General features: G+C 40.4%; 1 protein-coding gene across 3 annotated transcripts in view; it reads right to left on the bottom strand.

Annotated features, from left to right (window-relative positions):
* Positions 1-4,386: 4,386 nt before the first annotated feature.
* The window catches only part of LOC139470112 (glycoprotein 3-alpha-L-fucosyltransferase A-like), a 36,503-nt gene continuing 18,557 nt past the window's right edge, over positions 4,387-22,332 (bottom strand). The window contains exons 2-4 of one of the 3 annotated variants that reach the window (XM_071252405.1): positions 20,949-21,070; positions 9,312-9,412; positions 4,387-8,143 (exon numbers count right to left, since the gene is read on the bottom strand). In XM_071252405.1, coding sequence (XP_071108506.1) covers positions 7,054-8,143; positions 9,312-9,412; positions 20,949-20,975 — 1,218 coding nt within the window. In that variant the 5' untranslated portion in view covers positions 20,976-21,070 and the 3' untranslated portion in view covers positions 4,387-7,053. Of the gene's footprint in view, positions 8,144-9,311; positions 9,413-10,105; positions 10,183-20,948; positions 21,071-22,332 lie in introns of those variants that run through there. The other 2 variants (XM_071252406.1, XM_071252407.1) reach the window with 2 other exon arrangements.

Raw genomic sequence — 22,332 nt, 5'->3', positions numbered from 1 at the left:
TCGGCCCCTGGTTCCCCTCCCCTCGACCAAGCAGTCTATGTTCTCTATACTCCAAGCACCGGATGTCTCGTTAAGATGTTCACAGCTGCAGCGTCGGATTCGATAGATTTGGTTACGTTAGTAATGACTTCGCGTTGATGGAATTGTAACGGTTAAGGACCTTTTTGTCTCATGCAGGGTGGCTTAATGGTTTGTGTGTTCGCTCATCATGAAGAGGTCCTGGGTTCGAGTATTCTAGGAAGCATATTAGTCCATACGATTGTGGAATACACACACACACACAAACACACACACACACACACACACAATATATATATATATATATTGTATGTGTGTGTGGTTGTACGACAGACCGTCTCCGTGGTCTAGAGGTAGAGCGTCCGCCCGGATAGCGGAAGATCCGGGTTCGATCCCCAGCCGCGTCATACCAAAAGACGTTAAAAGATGGTACTTCTTGTTGCTGTTGCCCTGTCTGGCGCTCGGCATAATAGGGCTCAAACGAGGACTGGTCGGCTCGGAGTCAGTATACTGTGTCTGAGTGGGGTATTCATGGTATCTCAGTGAGCTAGCACTTAAAATCGGCATCGGTCCGGACTAGTACACGCAGCCACACACACACGCCCTGCACGTCGCTATATAAGTGCAATACTTTTGGACGCGACGTTAAACCCAATTTCACCTCACCTCATTGTACGATAAACAACGACCACGTGTCGTTATTTCTTATATGAAGGCGTCGCAATTCGCTGTGCAGAGTTACCTCCCTTAGGAACACCAGAAACCTATGATTATGGGTTCGAATCCAGGTTCATAGGGATTATGCTTCAAGGTTTGTCAGCACTTTACCCGTACTCGTGTGTTTCACCAAAGTGGTAAACGTCTGAGACCTGCATCACTTCGGGCTTTCCTCCGACATTAAGCTGACATGCCGTGAAATACCTGGAATACTGTCACAGGCATAACAACTCACTCATTCACACAAATGAGATGTCAATATTATGTACAGAATCTTTAAGGATGATGATGAAATGTACAAGTTTTAACAATAGTTACCCATATTTTGATAATGATGACTGCCTCAATAGAATCCGACCATGGCAATGTCGGACAAGTACATTTAATGCACAGGTGGGTAGTTCCCGCATATTCTCACTGTTGTGTTTCAGTGTGTGTTGTGTGTGTTGGAGTGTGGTGGGTGTTGGGGGCCTCAACACTTATGGGATGAAGTTCTTTATCCGACATCGAACCTTTGATCTGGACAGTTATGCCACCAAGGAGTTGTTATGCCTGTGACAGTATTCCAGTTATTTCACGGCATGTCAGCTTGATGTGGGAGAAAAGCCCGAAGTGATGTAGGTCTCAGACGTTTACCACTTTGGTAAAACACGAGTACGGGTAAAGTGCTGATAAACCTTGAAGCATAATCACTATGAACCTGGATTCGAAACCACATTTATATATTTCTGGCATACCTTATGACATCTCGCAGGACATCGAATTGCGGTCATCACCAAGAATAAAAATGCAATAAAATGTATTTTATTTTATTACGAATTCATGTAAGTGAAAATACAGAAGAAATAATCGTGACACATATACAAACTTATGTATATACATAAAATATAAATAATTTTGATACCGTTTTCTTACAAATTGTTGAAACATTACACGTTGATATGTTTTAAAATACAATATCATTCCTTTTACGTCCCATGGTTTGCTTTTTCAAACTGACCATAGTCGTCGGGCCATACCAAAACAAATCGACACCTAACGTAACACGTGACCTAAATACGTCAACATTCAATTGAATCTACCTTTCTGCATACATCAACAATAAAAGAATTGTTAACGTTATACTAAGACACCCACTGTAGACCAGCTAGTTCATACAATATCCAGAAATCCCGACCTCTTGGTGACCGATAGATCATACAATATCCAGAAATCCCGACCTCTTGGTGACCGATAGATCATACAATATCCAGAAATCCCGACCTCTTGGTGACCGATAGATCATACAATATCCAGAAATCCCGACCTCTTGGTGACCGATAGATCATACAATATCCAGAAATCCCGACCTCTTGGTGACCGATAGATCATACAATACACGATATCCAGAAATCCCGATCTCTTGATGACCGATAGTTCAAACAATATTCAGAAATCCTGACCTCTCGTTTATACAATAGATATTAAGTAACAATGATTTGCTAATCATTTAATCCAGTCGATTTTGATGTAAACGGTACAGTCCAGTATAACGAGGTGTCGTACTTCTCATATGAATAATAATTCCCAGCTCAACATACCCAAAGAGCCAGTATGATAGAAATTTATCTTTACTCCATTTACCAATAACATTCAAGTATTTTCATTGTAAGGTAAGATAAAAGTTTTAATTGGCCCCAACCTTACAGTTTCAACACAAAACATATTCAGACTGAAGACTGCCCAAAACTAATTTGATCAATGAAACATTTGAGAGCTACGTATCTCTGTGACGTCCAACTATTGAAAAATAAAAAAAAAACACTGTGATGAGATATTCCGCTGTTTTCATGTTATATACAGTGGGGGATTTCAACGGGGCCTTGAACAATATCTAATCATATCGCGATTGTCAGCCTGATGTGGGTGTAGTTAGAAGTTATGCAGTTCTTTGAGCATAGGCGTGGTGCTGAGAAATCTAGAAAATATAATCAGGGAAAATCTGGGATTTGAACCCACGATCCTAGGTTTCTGGCACGCCTGAAGAAGGCAAGTTTGCATAGCGAAATTCTGCGTCTTAGATGACTGGGCCACTGTGCCCCTTTGCAAATAGAAAAAGGTGGCATTCCAGACGGTAGACTAACGCCAAGTGTCTGAAAATATATAACTTTGATGGAAACAAACTACTAAATTCAAATTGAAAAGGAGCCCCAGTGAGATGTGAGAACATGTGGAAAACGTAATCTTGCTTCATTTAGACGTAGAGCATTACAGTAAAAACTGGGCAAAGGGAATACAATATGGTTCCGGGACTGTGAGACAGTCTAGCCAGTCGGTTGCCATGTAGACAGGATGACAAGGAATGCTGATAAAACCTTTGGAATTATAATATTTGTTGTTGGTTTGTGTTTTATCAAAGAATGAGCAGATAAGTCATTGTCGATGAGCAGGTTTGTTACTGTACCGTACGTGTAAACAATGCATGTAAACAACAACATACATCAAAATATACAAAGTATCATCTAAATATTGATTCTAAGGGACCGACCAATTGATCTTGTAGAGGGTCGGGGGTTTGGTTGGTATGGAATGCGAAATTGTTTCAGCTAGAGCCGCAAAACCACCAGGAACTGTTTCAGTCAAAACGAAGAGCCCATTCTCTAAACCATCTTCAGCAATGTATTTTTTTATTCAGTTGTCTTAAGCATAATTTTTGTTTCATTGATTTGTGTTCCGTAAAATCTCATAAACCCTCTCACCCCAATCCCACTCCCAAGAATATCAAATAGTCGGCCCCTGTTGTATTTACAAAGCATAAAACAAGACATGGAATGTTGGAAAAGCAGTCATATGCCTCAAAACAAGTGCAATGATGTCTTACAGTGTGAAACTACTGATTTTGAAACACTATTGAGAAACAACGTCTAATTAAAAACATTAATAACATAATCATCATATGAAGATTATTGTATTTTCCTTTTGCAAATGTGTGCAAGGTCATATGTGCAAATGATTGAATATTCCTGAGAATAGAAATTTCAAAGTGACGTTCATGGCACAAACTTGAAAAACACGACAATGTGTGTGAAACGAAACTAAATGCAACATATCATCTTGTGTGATACATAACTAAATGAATCACATCATTTTGTGTGAAATATAACAGAATGAATAACATCATCTTGTGTGAAACATTACTGAATGCATCACATCATCTTGTGTGAAACATAACTGAATGCATCACATCATCTTGTGTGAAACATAACAGAATGAATCACATCATCTTGTGTGAAACATTACTGAATGCATCACATCATCTTGTGTGAGACATAACTGAATGAATCACATCATCTTGTGTGAAACATTACTGAATGCATCACATCATCTTGTGTGAAACATTACTGAATGCATCACATCATCTTGTGTAAAACATAACAGAATGAATCACATCATCTTGTGTGAAATATAACTGAATGCATCACATCATCGTGTGTTAAACATAATAGAATGAATCACATCATCTTGTGTGAAACATAACTGAATGCATCACATCATCTTGTGTGAAACATAACAGAATGAATCACATCATCTTGTGTGAAACATAACTGAATGAATCACATCATCTTGTGTGAAACATAACTGAATGTATCACATCGTCTTGTGTGAAACATTACTGAATGCATCACATCATCTTGTGTTAAACATAACTGAACGAATCACATCATCTTGTGTGAAACATACCTAATGCATCACATCGTTTTGTGTGAATCAATTGAATTCAACACAACAATGTGCAATACATCACTGAATGCAATACGGTATTGTGACTGCAATAGATTGCATCATGTGAAACATAACTGAATGCATCACAATTCATTGTGTGAAACATAAGTAAATGCAACACAATGCATATGAAACAAAAGTCAATGCAACACAAGTTTATGTGTGAAACATAACTGATTGCAACACAACAAAGGTAATGCCGCTTGACACTGTTTGTTAAATGAATGCCACACAACACTGCCAAACACTGGCAAAAAGGGTGTTGAGAACATTAGTTCGGGGAAGCAATATAACTGTGTGAACCTGGAAGTTTTTGCAGTGAAGAGAAGTTTGTCGGGGAGTGGAATTTGACCCAGTTTATCTGAAGTTTGTGTTTCAAGAAAAGAGGTTCAGAATGAAAAGTGACACACGACGAATTTGAAACTTGCTGGTAAATCGAACACACGTGTAAAGTTTCAAGAGATGAAAATCGTGCTCAAGTCTAAAGTATCAAGTATCAACTGTATAACGTATCAATTTATCAAGTATCAATTTCATCAAGTAACAAGATTAATATTCAAGGAAATTCTAGGTACGACACTTGACAATGAACTGACTTAAACTACGTTGTCTATGGTAGCACGTGGTACTATGTACTGCAATTCAGACGAAGGTAAACAACGTTGGTCGCAGAGAGTACGCGGATGGGTGACTGAGTTCGCTAGCTTGACTGCTAAGAGTTTCTAGGGCTTCGGTCCCATCCAACACTGAAATACATTTTACATTCTATATCTCAAAAGGCAAGAAACTTCGTCTGAAATACGCCTTTGTTTACCCAGCAGTGAAGGGGTACCCGGTAGCAAAAGATGACAATGTGTCTGTAAATCATCTAGCGTCTCATACGGCAGCTTATTGTGTGTCCTTCCCAGGGGGGTGAGAATAAAATTTGAGTGCACATTGATTCATAGACCAGGGGGAAAAATGTAAATTAGGTTTAACGCCGCTTTTGACGGTATTTCAGTTGTATCATGATTGTCAGATTAATGTGGGAGGAAGGCACAAAGTTAAGCAGGTCCAAAACGTTTAGCACTTTGGGGAAACCCACGAGTATGGGGAAGGAGTTTAGAAAACTGGAATAATAACCAGGGTAAATCTGGGATTCGAACACTCGATTATAGGTTTATGGCACGTCAAAGCACGCAACTCCACATTACGTATAGCGGCGGAAATTTTGAAAAATAATCAGTTCCTACAAACACTGGGGTTTTTTTTGTTTAACGCCCCACTCAGCAATATTCTAGTTATATGACCGCGGTCTGTAAATAATCGAGTCTGGGTCAAACAATCCAGTGATTAACATTATGAGCCTCGACAAACGCTATGGGAATATGATGACATGTATCAACCAAGTCAGCGAGCCTGACCACCCTATCCCGTTAGTCGCCTCTTACGGCAAGCATAGTCGCCTTTTACGGCCAGCATGGGTTGCTGAAGACCTATTCTACCCTGGATCTTCATGGGTTGTACAAATTCTGGAAAATATACAAAAGAGCACTGGAATGCATCATAAGGCCAATGTACATATTTTGGAAGAAACGATAACTTTTATGAGATCAAGATGGATATCTCGACGAGTCTGACCTTAGCGCTGTGAGGACACAACGGCAAAGCATTGTCGTCTACGGACCGCAGTGACATGACATAACCTACTTGCGTGAGACCGATTCATCTAACAGGCGAAACCGTCTGTGGTAGGAGGGTGCCAATGCCCCTTATCTTGGCATCCGGCATACAACTTAAATTGTCTTGGCATCACTTGACTCATATAACTAAGCACAGCTGGTACAAATTAATTAGACCGGGACTTTCACATACAATAAAAATGGCCATGCGTGCTCAAAGATTAAAGGCCAAATATTTTACTCATTTGTCACTCTTACATGACACCCAGCGTCCTTACACGCTGGCATCCTGAATACGACAGGGATCGGCATCAGGCTTATCACTGGCATTGACAATGCAATTCGGTGTCCTTATGACATTAAAAATGGTATATTATTCAGCTAGAGTCTTCCCAAAAATGGGATACATGGACAAGTTTAGGTGTTCCTAGTGCAATCACACTGATACAAATTTGCTCCGAAAGATTTTAAAGTCAGAATGTTATACTATGGGGTTAATTTGAAACCATAGTATTTACTTGAACGTAAATCTGTTGGCAAGTGACAATTACGTTTGTCTTGCAAGGAATGACAATCACCCAGTAATTAAATTTATTGGCAAATTTAAGTGTTCTCCTGGATGAAAGGAAGTGTTGTCTTACTTTTACCAACCTGTTACCAATTTGATTATATTTTCTTTTTAAAAATCAGTAAGGAGTTAGGAAATATTATGATTTACTTGAATGTAAATCTGAAGTCAAGTGACAATTACGTTTGTCTTGCAAGGAATGTCTACCACCCAGTAATTAAATGTATTGGCACATTTAAGTGTTCTCCTGGATGAAGGAAGTGTTGGCCTGCTTTTACCAAACTGATACCAATTGGATTATATATATCAGTAAGGAGTAAGGAATTATTATGATTTACTTGAACGTAAATCTGTAGGCAAGTGACAATTACGTTCCCCAAGCCAGGAATGGATATCAATTCTTTTACTATATTCTTCCGCATTGTGAAGCTTTTTACATAAGTCACACCATGGCCGAGGAAAAGCAACATAATATTTCTGCTTTTCTCTCAATATTTTTAAATACTCTGTGTCATCCTGCATTAAAAAACTCAGGTATGCGCCAAGCTTTTTACCAGAGCGAAAATCGGCTGTATTGATGAGAAACCCATCACCAAACAAACTCGAGTAATTTGCTCCACCTCTAACCACGGGGACAACATCGTATTTGAAAGTTTTAAAGAATTTTTCTGTAACATAATCAACGCACAGGGAATTCTCGAAGGCAAGAAAGAAGCGATACTGCTCAAGCTTTTGATAGCAGTTGCGGCCACACTTGTACGGACCACACCGACCGTAAATATCAACTTGAATGTATTTTTTTAATTCGCGAACATATCTCTCCCGTTTGCTGTGTGACACACATCGACTCACAAACCAAGCAACAGCTTTGGTCTTTTTTTTCAAAATCTTTTCAAAATAATCCATGCTGAGTTTTGTCCTGTTGCGGCGCAGTTCTCCATAAGATCTCCATACATCCGAGTCCCGTCTGTAGGTAATTGTCCAATTGAAAGCATGTTGCCACTTGGTGGAAATATCCATGTACACTGGTGGCTCCAGACTGAAAAACACAAACATTTGCTCCGGTCGTCGAGGTGGTGGTGAGCTGTCGCTGATGTTAATGCCGTTCACGAGGACGGCATCAGCGGTGGGAACGTCATGATGATCGTAAGACATTGTGCACTGGCTGACTTCACATCCAGAGAATATGGATTTGGACGAAAAGCGAGTAAACCAGTTGGGTGTATTGAACCACACAATTGATTTAGTATATTTTCTTTTTTTCTTGGTCTCGTGAGATTCTTTTCGCTTTGAAGAGCTCGCATTAAACATGCTTTCGTTGATATGAGGGAAAATCAATCGTCTTTTTTCTGTACTATCTTTCAAGACATCTGCATCCCCGAAGATCGAATGACGTCGACGGAAGTGCTTCTCAAATCTGGAATATCAAAAAATATGTTGAATCATATGTAAATTAGAACTTTTTACGTAAATTTAATTTGATAGATTTAAGCAAGTCGGTTACAGCCAAGTATCACTCCTTTTTCCAAAGTTAGTGAATTTTTAACGCCGCTCCTGGAGATAATCTTACAATATCACGGTAGGGGAGGACTAGACTTGCACAAGTCTCTAAGGCAAAAGTTATTAGTTTAAAAAATAATTGCCAGATTATGTAAATAATATTTGTTTGTTAGTTGTGTTAAGCCTCACTCCAGCTACATGTAAATAATCGAGGCTGTACCAGACAATCCAGTGATTGAAATAAGCGATCAACGCAGTTGGGATGCAATGACAAGCATCAATCAAGTTAGCGAGCCTCTTGCGACAAGAATAGTCGCCTTTCGCGGCAAGCATGGGTTGCTGAAGAATTATCCTACCCCGGATGTTCACGGGTCATGTAAATAAAAAGAACAAGTTGTCCCTATAAGAATCCTTGTACTGTCCACATATCTGGACTTGCCCAATAGGAAGATAGAATTAGTACACATCCATTGATTTATCTTTCAGTACAGCCTTGGAGCAAGGCTAGGGGAGGACCTTCGGCGTGGCGAGTGAACACGTTTACCACTAAGCTAACCAACCCCATATTAACCACTAAGCTAATCAACCCCATATTGTTCAGTATGACGATATTCTACGTTCGCAGCAGAATCCTTACTACACTGGGTACATGTAGGTAATCCACTTGTCTCGAAGTACGGATAACACGACATGTTCGGTGTAAGAGAGGAAACACGCCTCCGAAATCCAATTTACATTTTGACGTTACAACAAGACAGTGATAAAGCCTGTTTATGTGTACGACTGTTGGCGATAGCAATGGCTGCACGAAAAATTGTTGAAAATGTAAGCACCAAAACCGAGAAGTGTGAAGTGCAAGAAATACAAGAAAAATAAGGATACCATACTTAATACCAGGTCTTGCAAAAAAAAGGTAAAAACTCCCAAGGGGTTATTACGAGATAGGAAGTATAGGTGAGTAGAAATATAAATTAATTCTTCAAAAACAAATCCTGGAAAAACATAATTTGGCTTCAGGGTTTACAAAGATGTTAAGGTATAACTGATAATGCTTTATTATTATCCAACGCGTGAAGAATAATTACCTGGAAATCTCCCTCATGGACAGCACGAATGTACAAATGGCGAACGTCACCGTCAGCACGACATGCACTGAACGCACCGTCCTCGTCGGAAGAAACATCTTCTGCAAAACAAAACAGTTTGAAGGCCACATATTTACAAAGGCTATGATGACACATGGGTGTGTCTACGTGACTGAAATGGACCATTTGTTACTCATACACAAGTACATGCATTGGTGACTTTGTGAAGGGTGAAGCTTTGTTGGTTTGTTTGTTAACGCCGCATTCAGCAATATTCCAGCTATATGACCGCGGTCTGTAAATAACCGAGTCTGGACCAGACAATCCAGTGATTGATATCATGAGCATCGAACCACGCAATTGGGATACGATGCCATGCTTCAACCAAGTCAGCGAGCCTGACCACCCGATCTCGTTACTCGCCTCTTATGGTGAGGTGAGGTGAAATCGGGTTTAACGTCGCGTCCAAGATTATTGCACTTATATAGCGATGTGTATGCACGTGTGTGTGTGTGTGTGTGTGTGTGTGTGTGTGTGTGTGTGTGTGTGTGTGTGTGTGTGTGTGTGTGTGTGTGGCTGCTTGTTCTAGTCCGGACTGGTGCAGATTTATAATGCTAGCTCACTGAGATACCATGCCGCAGTTTAACATGAATACCCCTTAATAATCTTGGACGCGACGTTAAACCCAATTTCACCCCCGTTTTAATCTTTCCCATCGTTTCTACCTTTCGACAAAAACTACAAACATCTAGAACATTAGTAAAACATATCTATGCATGTACGTTTAATCTCACCTTGATACAACGACACATAAGGAAATGGAACTCAACCGAACGTCACCCTCGTGTACACCTCGGCAAAGACTGTGAATGTATCTAACTGTTAGACGAGTGACAATGGCCACCAATGCGTAAGACTCTTAAACTCCTCGTACGAAGTCAGGGCACGTTTTATAGTCGAATAGTAGGGTCACGTAATATATTACGCTCGGGCTGGACTGTCGTGGATCATCTTTCAATAAGGAAGTGGTGTTCGCATCAAAGCACACCTTCCACATAATGACATATCCCGTTATCGAGTGGTGTCCCGTTAGCGACTGAAACATCCCGTTATAGTCTTTCCCGTTAGTGGACACTTACATAGACGTGTCTCGTCATTGCACACGTATAGAAACGTGTCCTGCCATTGGGCACATTTTGAGACGTATCCTGTCATTGCACACGTATAGAGTGAGTGAGTTAGTTTGGTTTTACTCCGCTTTTCGCAATATTCCAGCAATATCACGGCGAGGGAGACCAGAATGGGCTTCACACATTGTACCCATATCGGGCATCGAACCCGGGTCTTCAGCGAACGCTTCATCACTAGACTACCCGACCGCCCCCACATGTAAAGAGACGTGTCCTGTCACTGGACACTTTCAGAGGTGAGGTGAAATGGGGTTTAACGTCGCGTCCAAGATTATTGCACTTATATAGCGACGTGCATGCACGTGTGTGTGTGTGTGTGTGTGTGTGGCTGCTTGTACTAGTCCGGACTGATGCCGATTTATAGTGCTAGTTCACTGAGCTACCATGCCACAGTTTAACATGAATACCCCACTCAGACACAGTATACTGACTTCGAGCCGACCAGTCCTTGTTTTAGACCCTTAATGCCGAGCGCCAGACAGGGTAACAACAAGTACCATCTTTTAACGTCGTTTGGTATGACGCGGTCGGGGATCGAAACCCGAACCTTCCGCTCTCCGGGCGGACGCTCTACCTTTAGACCACGGAGGAGGTCGACACTTTCAGAGACGTGTCCTGTCATTGGATACTTATAGACACGTGTCCTGTTATTGGACACTTATAGAGACGTGTCCTGTTATTGGATACTTATAGAGTCGTGTCCTGCCATTGGACACTTACAGAGACGTGTCCTGTTATTGGATACTTTTAGACACGTGTCCTGACATTGGACACTTATAGACACGTGTCCTGTTATTGGACACTTATAGAGACGTGTCCTGTTATTGGACACTTATAGAGACGTGTCCTGTTATTGGATACTTATAGAGACGGGATCGAGCCACTGAACCAGTGGGCGCTCAGTCCACTTGACCACGTTGGGGCACCTAGGCTACAGCGTGTCAAACGACACTTTCAACAGTGTTTCAGTTATATCAGGGCCTATCAGCCCTATGAGGAAGGAAAGCCCAAAGATAACGTCGGTTGTCGTTGTTGATGTATAGTGTTGAGACAATAATATGCATATCAGTAGAGGAAACTCTGGGATTCGACCTACTATATGAAATATATTGATCCACGCAAATGTTTCTGTGTTTAGTTCGCCCTTCCCAACTAAGGATTAGTGTTTCCTTGTTGTTGTTAACGCCGCACGAAGCAGTGTTCCAGATATGTGACGTCGATCTGTGAATAATCGAGCCTCGACCAGACACTGCAGGGTTATATCGGCTAACCGTACCACAAGAATATACTGAGTGGCCTTAAATGAACCATTAGAACCTCTTAGTCAACGCTGGTGCAGCAGCCCAGCCTCCGAGGACATGTTGGTGCGGTAGATATGACTCCAGGTACATGTTGGTGTAGTAGACACGTCTCTTACTACATGTTGGTCTAGTAGACAAGCCTCTTAGTACATATTGGTGTGTAGACATGCCTCTTTGTACATGTTGTTGTGGCAGACGTGCCTTTTAGTACATGTTGGTGTAGTGGACATGTCTCTTAGTACATGTTGGTGTAGTGGACATGTCTCTTAGTACATGTTGGTGTAGTAGACCAGTCTCTTAGTACATGTTGGTGTAGCAGACCAGTCTCTTAGTACATATTGGTGTAGTAGACCAGTCTCTTAGTACATGTTGGTGTAGTGGACATGTCTCTTTGTACATGTTGGTGTAGTAGACCGGTCTCTTAGTACATGCTGGTGTAGTGGACATGTCTCTTAGTACATGTTGGTGTAGCAGACCAGTCTCTTAGTACATGTTGGTGTAGTAGACCAGTCTCTTAGTACATGTTGGTGTAGTAGACCAGTCTTTTAGTACAAGTTGGTGTAGCAGACCAGTCTCTTAGTACATGTTGGTGTAGTAGACAAGTCTCTTTGTACATGTTGGTGTAGTAGACATGTCTCTTAGTACATGTTGGTGTAGTAGACATGTATCTTAGTACATGTTGGTGTAGTAGACTAGTCTCTTTGTACATGTTGGTGTAGTAGACATGTATCTTAGTACATGTTGGTGTAGTGGACATGTATCTTAGTACATGTTGGTGTAGTAGACCAGTCTCTTAGTACATGTTGGTCTAGCAGACATGTCTCTTAGTACATGTTGGTGTAGTAGACCAGTATCTTAGTACATGTTGGTGTAGTAGACATGTCTCTTAGTACATGTTGGTGTAGTAGACCAGTCTCTTAGTACATGTTGGTCTAGTAGACATGTCTCTTAGTACATGTTGGTGTAGTAGACATGTCTCTTAGTACATGTTGGTGTAGTAGACATGTATCTTAGTACATGTTGGTGTAGTGGACATGTCTCTTAGTACATGTTGGTGTAGTAGACATGTATCTTAGTACATGTTGGTCTAGTAGACATGTCTCTTAGTACATGTTGGTGTAGTGGACATGTCTCTTAGTACATGTTGGTGTAGTAGACCAGTCTCTTAGTACATGTTGGTGTAGCAGACCAGTCTCTTAGTACATGTTGATGTAGCAGACCAGTCTCTTAGTTCATGTTGGTGTAGTAGACCAGTATCTTAGTACATGTTGGTGTAGCAGACCAGTCTCTTAGTACATGTTGGTGTAGTAGACCAGTCTCTTAGTACATGTTGGTGTAGCAGACCAGTCTCTTAGTACATGTTGATGTAGCAGACCAGTCTCTTAGTACATGTTGGTGTAGCAGACCAGTCTCTTAGTACATGTTGGTGTAGAAGACAAGCCTCTTAGTACATGTTGGTGTAGTAGACCAGTCTCTTTGTACATGTTGGTGTAGTAGACCAGTCTCTTTGTACATGTTGGTGTAGTAGACCAGTCTCTTAGTACATGTTGGTCTAGCAGACATGTCTCTTAGTACATGTTGGTGTAGTAGACCAGTATCTTAGTACATGTTGGTGTAGTAGACATGTCTCTTAGTACATGTTGGTGTAGTAGACCAGTCTCTTAGTACATGTTGGTCTAGTAGACATGTCTCTTAGTACATGTTGGTGTAGTAGACATGTCTCTTAGTACATGTTGGTGTAGTAGACATGTATCTTAGTACATGTTGGTGTAGTGGACATGTCTCTTAGTACATGTTGGTGTAGTAGACATGTATCTTAGTACATGTTGGTCTAGTAGACATGTCTCTTAGTACATGTTGGTGTAGTGGACATGTCTCTTAGTACATGTTGGTGTAGTAGACCAGTCTCTTAGTACATGTTGGTGTAGCAGACCAGTCTCTTAGTACATGTTGATGTAGCAGACCAGTCTCTTAGTTCATGTTGGTGTAGTAGACATGTATCTTAGTACATGTTGGTGTAGCAGACCAGTCTCTTAGTACATGTTGGTGTAGTAGACCAGTCTCTTAGTACATGTTGGTGTAGCAGACCAGTCTCTTAGTACATGTTGATGTAGCAGACCAGTCTCTTAGTACATGTTGGTGTAGCAGACCAGTCTCTTAGTACATGTTGGTGTAGAAGACAAGCCTCTTAGTACATGTTGGTGTAGTAGACCAGTCTCTTTGTACATGTTGGTGTAGTAGACCAGTCTCTTTGTACATGTTGGTGTAGTAGACATGTCTCTTAGTACATGTTGGTGTAGTAGACATGTATCTTAGTACATGTTGGTGTAGTAGACCAGTCTCTTTGTACATGTTGGTGTAGTAGACATGTATCTTAGTACATGTTGGTGTAGTGGACATGTATCTTAGTACATGTTGGTGTAGTGGACATGTATCTTAGTACATGTTGGTGTAGTAGACATGTATCTTAGTACATGTTGGTGTAGTGGACATGTCTCTTAGTACATGTTGGTGTAGCAGACCAGTCTCTTAGTACATGTTGGTGTAGTAGACCAGTCTCTTAGTACATGTTGGTGTAGTAGACATTTATCTTAGTACATGTTGGTGTAGCAGACGTGCCTCTTAGTACATGTTGGTGTAGTGGACAAGTCTCTTAGTACATGTTGGTCTAGTAGACCAGTCTCTTAGTACATGTTGATGTAGTGGACAAGTCTCTTAGTACATGTTTGTGTCGTAGATATGTATCTTTGTACATGTTGGTGTAGTAGACAAGCCTCTTAGTACATGTTGGTGTTGTCGACGTGTCTCTTAGTCCACATATTGGTGTAGTAGACATGTCTCTTAGTTCATGTTGGTTGTGTAGATAGGCCTTTTAGTACCAGTTGGTGTTGTAGTCGTGCCTCTTAGTACATGTTGGTGTAGCATACACGCCTCTTTAAACATGTTGGCGTGGTAGACAAGTCTCTTAGTACATGTAGGTGTGGTAGACTAGCCTCTTAGTACATGTTGGTGGCGTAGACATGTCTCTTAGTACATGTTGGTGTAGTAGACGTGCCTCTTAGTGCACGTTCGTGGAGTAGACCAGCCTGTATGTTGGCACAGAAAGGGGTGTCATTCTTCAGTCTTGTGATATTGACATTTCCTAAATTCTTTCACCAAAAAAGCTCAAGAAAAAGGTTATGCACTGATTAGCTCACTGACCTCATTTACGATTTCTCGCCATTTAACACACTTACGTCGAACGTCCCTCTGCCCACCATACACATGTTCTTCATTTGATCTTTTAGATATGGAACCTACGATAACGCTAATAAATTCTTTTGAGACTTGTTTTTAATTTTTTCGCCTTTGTTTATCAGTTACTTTTGTGTTAAGTGGGGTTGCTTAGGCTTTGAAAGCCAATCATGGATCGTATGACAGTGAATACATGTTATTGTACGTCCCAGCATAAAGATAAGGCAATACAATCACAGCTATATCACAGGTGCCATAACAAAATCGAATCCTAACGAAGCAAACCAATAACTGAATGTATTAGCAGCGATTAGGGGCATCGGAATCAGATGGGCTTGTGAGTGTGACCGAGATTGACCATCCAATATATGGTCGCCTCGACAAGCAAAGGTTACTGTAGCCTCATTGGAAACGGCGTGAGGAGTCGTACTTGTCTCTGACAGAATGAAAAGATGTACATACTCTCTCGGCCCGTTCCACAAAGGGGTCATAAACAACCTACTTTAACATAGACTTACGACAGTCGTAACGCTGAGTAACGGGACCCTGGACCTTAGAAATGACATGGAGCTACCGAGAGGCGGTGCAGAGTCCTACAAACTCATTGTCACCGGGACATTGAATCCTGGGATCAGTAATCCAGGACAACCTGGTGTCTGATTTCCTTGGGCGTTCATTTCTTGGTAACAGTTTGTTTGTTTTTTGTTTACCGCCGCACTCAGCAATATTTCAGCTATATGACAGCGGTCTGTAAATAATCGAGTCTGGACCAGACAATCAAGTGATTGATATCATGAGCATCGATCTACGCTACTGGGATTCGATGACATGCAACAACCAGATCAGCGAGCCTGACCACCCGATCCCGCGAGTCGCCTCTTACGACAAGCGCAGTCGCTTTTTTACGGCAAGCATGGGTTGTTGATGACCTATCTAGGTAACAATGTCCCCAAGCTACACATCCGAAGGAAGCAATGCCCTGGGCGTGTAACTAATGTCCTATCAGTGTTCTTGAGCACAACGTACTCACTAAGAACTAAAGTCACCGCCAAATAAAACAATACTTCGAGATTACTAATAGTTACCTGTATGCTAGAATTTAGTTACATGTCTCACAGAAGAGGGAACCATGTGCCACTATCAGTAAAGGCAACAAAATCCTTTCCATATTCATAAGAAATCTCTGCCAAAAGCCAAGTCGATTATACGATTTGGACTGTATCATGAGCATGTGTTTTATGAATCACTATCAGGGATTCGCGATAAGGTGAGCGCATCCTGACCAACCGGTGGACCGCGTCACCAACAAACGCAAAGGCAAGTCCATTGTTCACCTGTTAAAACATAGGGATATGTTGTACAAGTCAAAAATGGGAATCGCATCGGACATCATTCTTGTCACTGATGCGTCAAGTTTGGAAATGTCCTCCACGTGTCTACCATAAAACTTCTTGATAGCTTTACTGAGGCCTTGAATGTTGTAACCTTGATGAAACAGGTTCTGTGCAAGAATCGTATGACGCTCTTTGAAATCTCACTGGAAAGACCTCTAAAATTGTGAAATGTGGACACAGGGCTTGAGCTGCAGGAATATTACTCGACATAAAGGAAAGTTGACAATAGGAAAGTCATCCCTCTTGCCACACAGCCTTGTGGAGAGTGTTTTGACACTCTGAATTTCTATGCATAGATGACAATATGAACAAATGAAATAAAACCACGACGAACAGTATGGTAAAAGGACACATGCCTCTCTTGGAATCATACACCTCGTCACAAATTACCATTAAGCAAAATCCGGGGAAGGAAATTCTAAGCTGGGAACGATTGTCCCAGTGAGTATGTTAGTTCCTATCGGTCTATCAATACATTTACACCGGTGCCATGGTGCCGATGACGAACTAAAAGGTTCCACCATAATCTCAACACAGCCAAGACAGAGTCTTCAGGTCCAAAGTCTAATTAATGTCTGAACACTAACCGTTTTTGTTAACACTGATTTGTTATATTAAGTCGGATTAGTTACTATGGCAACACCTTCACTTTGTCGTCACGAATCAATCTGTACTTTTGACATGGTATTTATTTCTCTTGCAAAACAATATTTTTTATTAGCTATGAGTAGTCGCGGTGAAAATATCCTTCATCACGTGTGTCCGTATCTCATTCATGAGTTTTTGATTCGAAAACTGAATTATTATTTTTCTCACACATGCACATTTTATGACAAAAACGTGTTTCGTTCATTTTTAATTTTCTGCTAATCTGGTATCTCAGATTTCTTCCAAGATAAGCTAAATTATATCTGTCCCTTTCAAGTTAGCAGCGGTGCGTTTCTGATAATATCTCGGAGACTCGAAGGTTAATATTTTACTGAAGCATTTTGAAACTTTAAGCTTTATGAAGTGTTTTTTTTTTCTTTTTCTCTCATATAAGTAACAAATTAGTTTAAACGTCTTTCCTAACCTGGATACACCGTACATATGATTTTTATTATTTTGGAAAAAAATACTTATTTTTATGGTTTATTTATTATGAAATGAATGCAATGGTTTATTTATTTTGAAATGAATGCAAAACTTCCTATGTACTGTTAGTAAGTGTCTTGGGTTAAACGCCACTTTTACAGTTTTCAGTCATATCACTGCGTGTCTAATGTGACGCCGGTCGTGGACGCTCACATTACTGACAATCCAAGTGTTATAATCGGTGGGAATCTGGGATTCGAACCCGCGACCAGCGAATCTTAGCAGGAAAGAAACATAGCCTATGTGCTAGCCGCGCTCATATAACACACGTCAGCTTAAAGTTTGTTTGTTTGTTTGACGCCGAACTGAGCAATATCTCAGCATATATTACGGCGGTCTGTAAATAATCGAGTCGGGACCAGACAATCCAGTGACTTACATCATGAGCATCGATCTACGCAATTGGGATACGATGGACTGCATTAACCAAGTCAGCGAGCCTGACCACCCGATCCCGAATATTGCTGTGATCGGCGTTTAACAACAAAAACATAACCGAATCTGGGCTACACAATCCAGTGATTGACATCATAAGCATTGATCTAAACCAATGGGGTACAATGACATGCATCATCCGTGTTAGTAACCCTGGCCACCTGATCCTGTTAGTCGCCTCTTACGACAAGCATGGGCGGGTGAAGACCAGTTCCAACCCGGATCTTCACGGGGCCTGATCATGGTAGCATAGCAACACTGCATCACTTGGTACCCTTACCTTTACCCGCGAAATACGTCCAATGTGACAATAGATGGGCAAAATATAGTTTGGATACTAGGACGGATAAAACAATATGTGCGATAAATATCCTATTACCAATATATGCTTGAATTCTTCCATGCAGGTGGAAAACAGGAAGCATTAATTATCAAACAGACGCAGAGTACCAGCTCGGTACCAGCTCGTTAAAATGTCGACGCAAAATATAAATTTATATGAAAGTCAGTATAAAATTATTAGAATACTCACGTATAGTATATCCACGTTAACAACAAACGTTCTCAAGGAATAATTCTCGATACACTTGCGTATTGCTTTATATGAAATGAATTCATTGCCCCGTGCAACAGTCAAAGCAATAAAAATGCCATAGGTAAATCCACGATCCTAAAATAACACACAAATACCTGTATGCCTGCCTAACTTCGTTAACAATGCACTAACTAACGCCAGGATGAGGTTAGATGACCTTGGAGCATTGCGTTCTACATGGTAGAGGCTTTCACTGGATGTATATGTATGTGGAGGAAATGAAACATTTCATACAGTGTATCTTTCAGTAGTTTTTTGATGAATTCGTCAAAGGTGAAACCTTCTCGTAAACATGGTCGTGTGGTATGTTTATAATTTTCAAAATTGAAATTAAATTTAATTACACGTATATTTAATATCATTGTAAACTGTTGAAAAGACGATAATTGTGTTTTGTTTGTTTCTTTGTTGTATAACGCCACACTCAGCAATATTCCAGCTTTATGACGGCGGTCTGTAAATAATCGAGTCTGGACCTGACAATCCAGTGATTGGCATCATTTGTTTATTGCTTATATACTTTCATGTGTATGCCCAAGTAAATCCTATCAAACAAGTTCATGTTCCCTCCCCTGATACCTATATATGGATAACAACATGATCTCGATAACCCCACACCCGGTACACCACTGTAGAGAATACTATGCATAAGACAAATAATTGATATCGAGACGAAATATTATATAATTACCTGTATAGGACATAGATCTACTGAGCAAACGAAGTTAGGGGTCCAGAATATTTTTGGGGATATGTTTTTGTAGTGAAGACTGGGTAACAATTTCTTAAAAAATATCCCCCAAAATATTCATAATCCTTATTGTTCAGTTGTTATATTATTATAGTTATTGTTATATGCTACGGCAAGGTACATTCTGTCTGTTTCTCTCGTGATTTGTATGTTTCGTTAAGGTAACTGCGTGGCTTGAAATTTCAAATAAACCAATATGTCGACATACATGCTATATGAAATTAACCTTTCCCGCATACTTCCCTGCCTTCAGGGCGGGGAAGAATGAACAATATATCGTCTTATTGGGGTACACAACTCATTGCTCTACCTTCAAAAGTAACATAAAAATTGTGTATCACATTTCAGTCTTTTCCTTCAGCTAACATCGCCGTTGTCATAAGGTCGGACTTGCTATCACAAATAATATATTCGGAAGAACGCCACAACATTCTGGAATCCCCATATCCCTGATGGCACTATATACGACAGAGAGCACTTTTGGAACGTTTATGTACTTATTGTTTGGTTTGATTTGATGTTTTACGCCGCTCTCAGCAATATTCCAGCTATATGACGACGGTCTGTAAATAATCGAGTCTGGACCAGACAATCTAGTGATTGATATCATGAGCCTCGATCCACGCAACTGGAATCGATGACATGCACCAACCAAGTCAGCGAGCCTGACCACCCGATCCCGTTAGTCGCCTCTACGACAAGCATAGTCGCCTTTTACAGCAAGCATGTGTTTGCTGAAGACCTATTCTACCCCGGAACTTCACGGGTCAATGTACTTATAAAAGCAAACAATAATATGAACCTTTGTTCTCTGCTCATGAATGAAAAGAATCAAGGGTCAAAGAATACATCTATCAATAACATAATGACGTTTGAAAATAAACGTCAACGCCAGATAATAACCAGTCTGGATTATCCGACGAAAAAGATTCCATTGGGCGTGAAAGACAAAATAGCGGTGAAAGTTATACGAATGGATCACTTAAAATCAGTGATGGCATCGGGTGTCCGCAAAAAGGGTAAGCGTGTCCTGCTTCCTGTAACACCCTACGGTCCACCTCTTCGAAAGCAACATCGAAATATTGAATGTTTTTTCAAGTTAAATAATGACGCAAGAGACAAAAAAATAAGTATGTCCACATGCTAAATGCATGCCCATGACACAAGGGATATATGATGGTAATTGTACGTGTCCAGTGTCAAGTTATTCATGTGCAACGACACATTCACGAAGAAAAACAAAGTAAACAAAAAATATACCTTCAGCAAAGTCCTCAAAGATATCCACGCCCATCCTATCATTATCACTTTGTATTGAACGACATTCTGAACATGTTCCCAACAACCACTACGTTACGTCAGTATTCGCAATGCAGCAGCTGTGAAGATTATTATGATTGTTATACAACACCGATAGGGTTGCCAGCTAGTGCGGAAAACCATAAAAGCGAACTTTGGAATATAGGGCGCATAAGGCAGTGTCTTGATGAAAACCACATTTGATTTGAGCAGCTTAGTCGGCAAAACGTAAATGCTTAGAAGTACTTGCTCGTACTTTCCATCTGAAGGAACTGAATACGCTCCTGTCTGAGGTTATTCTTACCAGCAAACGCCGAGTAGGACACGCCATGACCTCTTGAATGATGCTTCGAGATAAATTCTAGGTCAAACTGTTTTCCCAACACTCTCTGGGGATATTAGCTGTCACTCGCCAGCTCACAGACACTGAAACAGATTTCACTTCCTATTACGCGTTCTACTGGTTATCCGATAAGTATCGTGTTATCATCCGCTTAATACATTATATAGGTTATTAGAAAACGTGGTGACATGTTCAAGTAAACATGACGAAAAAATGCACGTATAGCAAAAAAGTTTGAATTGTTGAGAAGGGATGAATGATGCTCTAATTGTCATTTTGCTGACATTTGTCCTTGCAAGTAATCATTTTGCAATGAAAAGGTGAACATTTGTTTACTGTTTGCTTGTGACACAGTTCCAATTTCTGTTACTGTTAAAAGCGACAAAATCATTACTATAACTTAAGAAATATGTGCTTCACACAGTAAAGTTCTGAAAGGATTGAATAGTCCTCTTTTATTATGAAAATGTACAACAGCTCGAGCATGACCCAAAACTAATTCACAAAATATTTAGAAAACTAGCATATCGTATTGACAATAACAGCCAAGTCATGCATACCTTTCGAGAACAATTTCAAACACTGCCCTGTGTAATCAATGACAATAATATCAGACTTTAAACTCTGAATCTTAGAAATTAAAGAAAATTCTACGCGTATAAGCACCATCTATGCCTGCAGTGAATATACAGTGTCTTTGCGTCGCAGTCAACCGATCGCTGTTTTCTTAAACGCAACGCGCAGAGCTGCCTAAAATGCAACATGGCAGTCAATCTTTGGACATAAACAAACAGCCCTGTTTTAGGCAATACCATTACAAACAACATGCTCATGTGACGTAAATAACTCAAAATATGTACCTGGCATAAGCTCCCTCATTCCGCCATATCATCCTTTGTTCCTGTGTTAAATAGTGTACCAGTCAATATTGCTCGCTCGTAAGCGGGCTTCAGTGAACGTTGTGTTGAACACGACTTTGGTGTCGAGTTTCCTATCACGTTTAAATGGTTCTTGACATTCGGTTTCTAATATATGCGGCCTTAAACATCTTACGCATGCTTATGATAAACGTTAAAAAAACCGATGTTGGCGATTTATATCGTCATGAAAAAAGACTTTTTATTCCATATTTATTTATTTTTTAAATCAGTGGAAATAAATGTGACATAGATCATGTGACATGGTTTTTATCTAAATTACTAGCCCCTGACAGTATTACTCCTGACCTCAGGCAAACTTACGTGTGCTTGAGTAGCAATAGCACAATTGCATATAGCATAATCAAGAATATTAATAATAAAGACGATAATGTTTGATTATTTTCTTAAGGCTGCACTCGGCAAGA

The sequence above is a fragment of the Haliotis cracherodii genome, unplaced genomic scaffold, assembly GCF_022045235.1.
Source record: "Haliotis cracherodii isolate W230 unplaced genomic scaffold, xgHalCrac1.p SCAF_20, whole genome shotgun sequence".
NCBI lineage: Eukaryota > Metazoa > Mollusca > Gastropoda > Lepetellida > Haliotidae > Haliotis > Haliotis cracherodii.
The sequence above is the reverse complement of the archived record's forward strand: the minus strand, read 5'-3'. Positions and strand labels throughout refer to the sequence as shown.